Below are 9,334 nucleotides of genomic sequence, written 5' to 3' on the forward strand. Positions count from 1 at the left end.
GTACAAAATGATGTAAAAATAAACTGTTATAAAATTTTTTAAAAATCAGGATATAAACCTATATAGTTAGTAAGGTCCAAATTTTGAAGTGGATGATGAGATTTACAGTGATTTTATTTTTGTTATTCTTTTATTTGCCTACACTTCTCAAATTTGCCTGTCTAGATCATTAGTTACTTTATCAAATGCATACAAATTATATTTGTAATTAATGATCATTGAGTGATAGACTCTTGGGTGATTCCTTCCTCCCTCCTCCTTACCCTTCTTCACTCTCTCAAATGTGATGTCCAGCTTTTGTGTTGGTATCAGGCTCATGGGGTTTGGGAAAAACTTTACTTTTAAAAATGTAGTGCTCTGTCCTGACATGAATGAAGAGGAGGGTGCTAGAGAGCCTTGAAAGCCAACGAGGTAAAACCTGCTTCCTCAATGGCCTAAAGAAAGTGTGAATTCAAGGAAGGGACTTACGCAGATGCCGTATAAAGACAGGTGTCTACGGAACAAGCGGGAGAGGGTGGGGTAACAGTGGGGGGGGTAGGACACCACAGGAGTTTAGGTTACAAGTAGGGAGTCATGGGGAGAACCTAGAAAGGTGGACTTAACATGGAGGGCTTTTTTTTTAATCACAGCTCAAGCAAGATTAAGAAATAAGTGATGAACTGTTATACGTGGAAGTGTTTTTGTCCTTTCCTTAAACTTATATTTACACAAGGAAGCAGCGCCACGGAGTGACATTCATTGGCAGTGATGTGGTGTACAGAGGAAATCCCGTCGCCGCGGAAACAGCACACCTGGGTTGATGTCTCCTTTGGTTTGTGTGACGGTGACCTGACTCCTCCCCTGTACAGCAGCAACAACAGCCACAACAGCCATTCTGTCTAGCTCAGACGGAGTTGGCACGTTAGCAACCGCACAGAGGTTGCTAACAACCCTAATCTAGACCTTAAAAATATATAATCACACCAAGCCACAGGATGTAAAGCCACTGTTCTCCCTTCACTGTGAAGGATAAAATGGAAGGGGAAAAAAGACATTAATCCTAGGTGGCACTCGAAGTGTCTGTGGCACATACGCCATACATCTTTAAGGTGTGGCACTTGCTCCTTTGCGTGGTTCCACAGCACCAGCAGGAATGTTCCACTTAAGAAGAGGCTCTGTGTCTCTGTGGTTATTCACCAATCCAGACTAATCTGCGAGTGGTGTCCATCTTCCCTAGCTCTCCAGAGTGATGCTAATTTGGGGGTTGCTGGGGGTTCTCTCTCCCAACCTGATGGCCTGGCCAGGGGTGAGGAGCGGACTGTGCAGTTCTCAGAGCCAGACCCTTGGCTTACACTGGAGAAACTGGGGATATGGTGGGCAGGAGACCACACATTTGGAGGCCCAGAAGAATCCTGGAGTCAGAAAAAACTGAGCTGTGGTGGGAAGAGGAGTGGAGGGTTAGTTCTGTTTGACAGGATCTAGCAAAGAGGCTGGTATTGGGCTTTGTGAAAGTAGGCTGGCTGAAAGGAAGGCTGGTAAGAAGAGGGAGTCAAGTTAGGGTGCTAGAAACAGAATGGAGTCCTTAAATCTGTACTAGTCCTTGAAGTTGTGACATCGGAGTGGTAGAATTACAAGGATGTTGAAACACCTTTTTCATCTGTATTTGTGTAAACAGGCTTGGAGAGCTGGAATATCCTGACTCACATTGTCAACAAACTAGGGGACTAGAACCCAGGAATGCCAAATCTCAATCCGGGTTATTGTTCCTCAAAACCAAGTTTTTCCCCTAATGTAAGGAACTCCCCTCTCCCTCTACAAGCTTAATGCAATTCACAGAATTTCAGTGAGCTAATTTCTCACAGAAGGGACCTGCCCAAGGATGGACTGGAGAGTGGAGGCAGGCTGGGGAGGGTTTGCCCTGGCAGGGCTGTACTTGAAGACAAGGCCTGGCAAGACCTAACAAAAGAAGGGTGCACCTCTCCCCAGACCGCCTTTCTACTGGGGAAGGAGCCCCCTTTCTTGAGATTTTTCTTTCTATAAACCTTTCCCTCAGCAAAAGCCCTCCAGAAAAACTGTTCCTGAACCACCTTCTCACCGGGCCTTCTGTCTGTGAAATTACAACAGGTCTCAGCTCATACACAAGTGCCCACAGTGAAGTGGGAGCAGGTATAAAAATACACTGAGGGCTGCTTTGAAGCAGTTAGGAGCGAACCGAGTTTACAAATACAGAAACACATGGGAAGATGTCTGTGTCAAATCCCCACACCAACAGCTTTCCTCCAGTCGAGATGCTGAGTGGGTGCAAGTGTGGGAAAGAGGGAGAAAGAGATTAGAGGGGGCTAATGTGGTGTTTTATTCTGTTTAAATGAAAAGCGCTACAGTGGAGCTTTTAGAGCATTACAGCTCTAAAGAAAGCAGCTCAGGAATAACGGCAAATGTGTAAAAGTATGTGTGGGGATAAGGATTTGAATGTAATATGTAAACATGCGATAACTATGTTGGCGGGAGGTGGGATGATGGGTGATTTACTCCCAAACTCTTCATGCTTGAACATTTTTAATTTAGTGTGTGAACTTTTCAAATTTTGCTTCCTGGTTCTCTTATACAAGTCAAAATCACCAAAAATTCTTGCTCATTGTCCAGCACAGCCATTTTAAGGGCAGTAAAACCCTGGACACCATCCAGGTATTTTAGAGGACTGATGAAATCGAATGTGGCCCAGTGACAATGGCTACACGATCATTTAAAGAGATGGGGTAGGCCTGAATGTGCAGCTAAGGGAGAGTACGCAGACAGAGAGTGAACACAGGCAGGTGGACAGCATCCGTACAGACATGTACCCTCCACGGAAGATTTCTAGAAGGATACCCACGAATGCTGGCAATAGCTGTGTCCATCTGGATAAGGGAATTGCGGGCCTGAGGTACAGACACAAAAACACAAGTTGTGTGTGTGTGTGTGTGTGTATACTGGCACCCTTTGTACATGTCCTGTTAACTTTCTAGACAATGTTCTAAGGGTAGTCCCCCCTGATTTTAAGATAGAGGAACCGAAAGTCCTATTCTTGTCCCCATACTTAGAAAACAGACAATCTGATTATGCTAGAGTTGTCAAAATGTGGAGGCAATGTGTGAAAAACTAAATATGCTCATCTTTCAGAGGGAAATCTACCGAGCTGTATATACATAAATGCCGCTGAAGAACTGGGTCAGCCTCCCACCTGGCTGTCCCAAATAAAGTAGCCAGGAGATGAGCTGATCGGTCTCCTCTCCCTGGAGGGCTCAGAGGTGCTTTTCACTTGAAGATACACATCAACCTAGACCCTCGGACTCATGTCCAACCTTGGGAGTCATGCCGTCTCCCAAATATTCTGCACAGACTGTGACACAAGCCGAGCCTGGGTCTTTCTGGGTCCAGGTCATCTGCTCCAGTACTTCAGGGGACACGGACTGTGTTTGGGCAGAGGGATGTCTTGAGCAAGGGAGGCCACTTTATGTCTCCTGGCCTCCACAGCAGGAGCGAGCTCTCCCTGGGTGCCTCTGCCCAGAACACCATGCACCTTAGTAATCGACCATGTTTTACAGGACACATCACCTCCACTTCCAAAACCCCTCTTTGCTTTCACGTATTTCGGGCTCTCCTAAAGGATGTTTTACTACAAACTCACAAGAAGGGGTGGCAAGATCTTTCTGCCTTTCCCGCTGAGGCGTCTCAGTCTGAAGGAAGCTCAGAGAGTTACTTAGACCAAAGGGAAACCAAGATGGCCGGCAAGGCGCAACCACGGGCATGTGACTTGGTGCCTGGCAGGAACAGGCATAGAAGTGGTCTAGGCCCCCAGAAAAGGAAAGTCACTGGTCTGGGACACTCTGGAGCCAGGAAATGGCAGGTTTGAACACTGAGAGGACTAGGCAGCAAGAATGGGCCTCGATGGGAAGATGGCAGGAGGGCCCATCAGACGGGCACCAGTGAGGTGGCAGACAGCTAAAGAAGGGTAGGCCACAGGGTGTGGGGCAGCCCGACTTGGCTGCCCGGTGTCTTCCCCAAACAGGCTGTCTCAAAGAATTTACAAGGGAATAATTTTTCATGGTTAAGTTGAAAATCACTTATGCTCCACATATTCCTCAAGTTCCAGATACAAACGAAGAACATGTCCTTGTGACGTTCCTTCTGGCTGCCATGCATATTAAAACAGCGCTGATCTGGCCGCTGTTACTTCACGCGCAAGGTCACGGGTGTGTGCCTTTCCTCCTCTCTTTAATCTTTGTTCTGTTTTATAGCTGATGAGAATCTACACCAGTGGCCCAGGGCAAGAAAGCAAGACCGTTTATAAAGTGTTCTGGCATATGCTGCTTTTATTTTGGAAGCCAGTAGCTAAAATGACATCTGTGAATTTGATTAGCTATGCTTTGTCCCACGACCACAAATAAACCGTAACAGGTTGCGTTTCTGGGAAGTAAAATTTCTTCTGCCTTCTTCCTGCTTAAATAACCACAAGCCCTTGGAACCCGTGAGCCCCTTTATTGACCAATCTGGAGTGGGCTACAGGGGTAAACTGAGGGAGAGCTTCCAGTCTCTTGCCTCCTGTCGCACTCTGTCCCCTCAAAAGATGACAGCGTTGAGTTTTGCCTTAAATGCAAATAGTTTCACTGTCAGCGTGGACTTGTCTCAAAGATTTATTTTTTAATTTTCTTTATCTCACTGCTATTTTTTCCAGATTGTCCTCAAAATCTGAAACTCCACATTAGAATGCAAGTCTAGCACAGACTGTTCTACAGCCCAGTGAAGGACCTCCTTCCTCCCAGTTTGGGGGGGCTCTTTCCTTTCCGGGGCTCCCAGCTGCTGTCCACGCACAGGCCGTGCTCTGCCAGCCTGGGAGCAGCTGCTGACTCATGCTGACTGTGGGACCTGCCGAGGCCCTGGCTGCTCTCTTGAGCCGGGACAGCCACCACCCACCTCACAGCACACTCCGCCCAGCCCTGTCCAGGTCTCAGCGCTAACCTGCTGAGAGGCCCCCCACAGCCACAAGGCTGCACCGGGCCCTGCCCCCAGCTCAGCCCACCTGGAAGATGTCGTTGGCGCACTTGCGGCAGAGGTTGTGCTGGCAGGGCAGGATCACCACCGGCTTGGAGAACATCTCCAGGCAGATGGGGCAGATGAGCTGCTTCTCCAGGTTGTCCATGCTCTGCGCATCCCCCAGCAGCGGCTTGAAACCCACTGTGAAGTTCATCCCTCAGCGATGGCGCCTTCCCGGGCCTTGGCCCTGTCCCGGCCTCCTCTCACCGCCTCTGGACCCTCCTCGCTGCCTGTCTATGGCTCTATGTGCCCTTCTGCTGCTCCTGCTTCAACCCGTCCAGCTGCCCCTCCTGTCCGTTCCTCTAACGCTCCGTCGCACCTCCAGTAGCCGTCGCCACACACCTCTCTGTCCCTAGCTTTGCCCAGTGTGCCAGTGGACACGTGCGGCTTTGCCCGCCTGCCCTCCCTGAGTCTGTCCTGCAGATCTCGGCTTTGGTTCTCCAAACGACTCCTGTTCACTCTTTGGGCAGTGCTGTTTGTCTCTCACTCCCCAGAGAGGAGATTAATTTTAACATGGGGGTGGGGAACGGGGGCATTGCGTGACATTCCAACTCCCGATTTAGCTCATGTAAGGCGAGCCACAGCTGTCACCGAATGAGTGACCCTGACTCACTCAGCAACCGGTGACTCCCTCAAGCAAGAGCAGGGGCTGCCGCCCTGCTGGCCTGGCGAAAGATGTGTAGGGTGCGCCAGCAAAGCGCGAGCTCTCTAGGCCCCCAGGCTCTGGGTCTGTTCCTCTTTAGGGCAGTGACCCAGAACCCCACTCAGCCTGTGGGAGAGGACCAGGCATGGCTCAGGATGGGAGGAAAGATCTTGTGAGACCTACAGTCACTGACCGCTCCTGCTTCCACGGCTTAGCCGGCGAGCCAGGCCCTCTTCCTGCAAACCCTGGGATTCAGAACAGGGGTGACAGGGACTAGAGAGGAAGCCCATTTTTGTCCATGCTCAGGCCATTCTTCTGTCACTCTGGGGAAAGAAGCGGCAGAGGCAAAAGCTGGCACTTGAGCCAGGGCCTAGAAGGACCAGGATCCTGACTGTGCCCCTGAGAAGTGTGGGGTTCTGGCCCACGAATGCCTCTGGGGAGCCACTTCAAAGATGTGAGATTTGTTTGGGAACTGAGAGAAGCTGTGCTGGCCAGAAGGGACCTGAATGTCAGGGACCTATTTTGGGCAGCAGGGGAACTGGCCTCCAGGCAGTTTTAGAGCAGTGACAGAGTCCTAATCACAAGCTCCTGCAAGCTGCTCCCAGCCCCTCACGTATCTGGGGCTGAGAGCAAGCACCGGGCACCGAGCGTCTTCTCTTCCAGGCACAGTTTGTCTTTCTGGGGCCCGATTTATACACTGCGATTGGATGAAAGTTCTTTTATTTACTGACATTCTTAGACCCTTCCCCAGTCAGGAGAGAGGTTTGAGGAGTTACTAGGCTCTGACCCTGGGTGGATGGAAAACAAATGGTGTGGAGAAGACACCGAACAGGCAGTGTGAGAGTTCCATCTTTCCCTAACACGTGTCCTACCCCCGTTTCCAGCAATCTACATGGCATTCAGTTTGCAGAAGACGTGGTGAAAAGGGGCGGAACCAGCAGGCATGGATGGCGAGCCCCAGTCCCACGAGGAGCAGTCACAGGGAGTCCCAAAGGTGGGCCCGCTAGCCCCAAGTCTCAAATGCACCCAGACTTCTCCTGGGTTGACTAGTGGTGGCATGGAATGAGGCTGGCGAGGCACACGCCTGGAAACCAGAGGCCACAGTGTACCTGCTTAGGGATGAGGCTGCTGTGAAGAGTTCTTAGTCTTAGCATTGCAGCAAAGGAGGGTTAACTGGTACCACGGTCACCTGGAGCCAGGTGGCTGAATCACAGGTGGCTCAGGGACCACACCAGGTGACACAGGCTCGAATCTCAAGGAAGGCACTAGAAAGAGAAAGCCTGGGAAAGTTCTTAAAGCACTACCTGAGACATCATAAGGGTCGAGCTGGGAGGCGGCTTTCTAACAGATTGGAATTGGGACTGGTGCTAGAAAGGCCCAGCTGGGCCTCCCTGTGTCCTCAGGGTCAGCCTGGCAGAAGACAGAGATGGCCTCCTCACTGGGACGAACAGCAAAAATGCTTCTGAGCTTGGGGTTCTTACAAGTAGAGGGAAAGTCAGGGTCGATGGCAGAACAGGGTCACTTGCTTCTCTCTTCAGCGTGTCCAGTCGACTGGGCAGGAGAAGGCACCCTCACTGGGTGAGCACCTACGAGAAGAAGGTGGCATTGTGCTAACCAGAAGGAATGATGACCCAGAATTAAAACAAACCCCTCACAGGCTACAGGCTACAGGCAGAAACTCTAGCCTGTAAGGATATAAGCCCACCACCCATGATTCATCTGAAGTTAGTCTAATTCATACTCTTAATTACTGTTGCATTTCAGTTCCCATACCTCACTATCCTTAGTCTTTTAATCATCATCATCATCATCATCATCTCCCACTTTTTCAAAATTTTCTCTGTTTCCTGGGATGGAATTTGGAAAAGAAATTAATAAACAGTCAATAACATATTTTTAGTCTGCTAGTGGGAACAAAACCATTACCTTGCAGTTTCGCGTTATCATCACACGGTGGCACTAGTGTGCCCTTCAGTAGGTCTCACAGGGGTTACCTACTTGGGGTGGGGATAATCTCACCCTTTGGGGTGAGTGCCATAAACTACACCCTCTGATTTGTCTTCAACTCTTCGAGGCACACTCCCACTCCGTTCCTTACCTGAACTTCCATCATGTTCTGTAGCTTAACAGTCATGACATTCAGACTGTCACTTTGTCACATAAGCCCCTCAGAAGTCAAGTCTCTCCCCTTTTCTTTCTTTTTTTGCCCCAAATACTGACTTGAGATTCCCATATCCAGGGGTTCACAGTTTCACCCCCAACCATTTCTTTCGTTTCCAGGCCACTCTGTACCTCAGTCCCTATCCACGGTTCTCACCTGCTCTTGGAGGCTGGCTCTGGACATTCTGCTGATATCTTCTAGCAACTTCCTCCGATGGTGGTGAAAGTCTTCCACAGCACAGGCAGCAGCAGCAACAACAGCAGCAGCAAGTGAGCAGAAAACAAAGGAGGACAAGTGTCTACAAGAGACAGGAGAGAGTGGCTTCAGGCTGCTGGATCGTCTATACTCCCACTCAAACTCCACCCCCCTACTCCTGGCCTCCTGGCACACAGAAATAAGATGACAAAGGCCTATGTCCTAGGTCAGGAGGTCCGCTGTCCTAGAAGAGGAACCTCTCCTTCCTTATTATTAAGGGACGAGAAGAGTCGTGTACCTTGAACCAACAACTAGTCATCAAAAAATAGTATCTGACGCCATCTTCACCAAAGTGCTCATATATATATATTCCCAATGAGCCATGCTGGTCGTAGATCTTCTTCTTCTTGGGGTCACTCAGTATGGAGTGGGCGGTGTTGATCTCTTTGAATATTTCTGCTGCTTGCGCGTCCCCTGGATTCTTGTCTGGATGATACTTCAAGGCCAGCCTCCTACCCAGGCGATACCCAAAAGGAGGATGGGTAGAGGATGGTGATGCTGGGGAGGGAGGGTTAGGATGAATGACAGGGACAGGTTTCTAGATAGTGAAGAAGGAATACACGGCCACATCACAAAGGGTGGAGCTAAGCAGCCCCAGTCTGAATTCCTTTTCATGACACACAAAAGAGGTGAAGGCTCCATCTGGCCCCACAGTGAAAGCTTGAGGGCTTAAAAATGGGTGAGCGGACAATGTAGGAAGAAAAGGGCTTAGGAGGTGGAGGAGAAATTCAAGGTTAAGGAAGGGCTGAGGTCTGAACCTGTAGGCTTTTTTGATGTCTTCAGGTGAGGCACCCTTCTTCAGTTCCAGGAGAGCATAGAGAGTCTTCCCTTTTTTGGAGAGTTGTTGGGCAGCTTCATCCAAGTGAGACATGATCTGGGTCAGAGAACACACATTTGTGAGCAGTTCCACAGCCTTCAGGGGTCAGACAGGTAAGTGACTGCAGAGGGACGTGTATAAGGTGGCAGTGAGTGGACCTGTGACTGGCAGGAGAGATCAGGTGGGAAGACAATTAAAGAAAATTTTAAGTCAAATAAAAAATTTAAAAAGAAAACATCCCAGCATCCTTCAGCAATGCAGATACCCCATATCCTACAGAAGTGTAGCAAGGGGACCCCAAGCCTGGGCAGAAACTGACTGTCCACTTCCATAGTAACCTAAGTAAAAGCAGCGAGGCTGTCCAAGCTCAGGCTGGGTCGAAAGACCCGGTAGGCCCCAGTCACTG

General features: G+C 49.6%; 2 protein-coding genes across 2 annotated transcripts in view; both read right to left on the reverse strand.

Annotated features, from left to right (window-relative positions):
- Positions 1–5,502, reverse strand: part of TRIM54 (tripartite motif containing 54) — a 15,437-nt gene extending 9,935 nt beyond the window's left edge. Inside the window, exon 1 of the mRNA XM_012727602.1 lies at positions 5,039–5,502. Within this exon, the coding sequence (XP_012583056.1) occupies positions 5,039–5,206 (168 nt within the window). The 5' untranslated portion in view covers positions 5,207–5,502. The remainder of the gene's footprint in view (positions 1–5,038) is intronic.
- A 2,011-nt stretch (positions 5,503–7,513) lies between these two features.
- DNAJC5G (DnaJ (Hsp40) homolog, subfamily C, member 5 gamma) lies at positions 7,514–8,982 on the reverse strand (the record flags this gene model as incomplete). Its single annotated transcript, XM_012727408.1, has 4 exons — positions 8,870–8,982; positions 8,350–8,563; positions 8,013–8,154; positions 7,514–7,542 (listed from the first exon to the last, which is right to left on the reverse strand). Coding segments are annotated over exons 1-4 (498 nt in total), but the record flags the coding sequence as incomplete, so codon positions are not given.
- Positions 8,983–9,334: the final 352 nt, after the last annotated feature.

Source organism: Condylura cristata, unplaced genomic scaffold (assembly GCF_000260355.1).
Source record: "Condylura cristata isolate star-nosed mole 26May11 unplaced genomic scaffold, ConCri1.0 scaffold00020, whole genome shotgun sequence".
In the NCBI taxonomy this organism is placed as follows: Eukaryota; Metazoa; Chordata; class Mammalia; order Eulipotyphla; family Talpidae; genus Condylura; species Condylura cristata.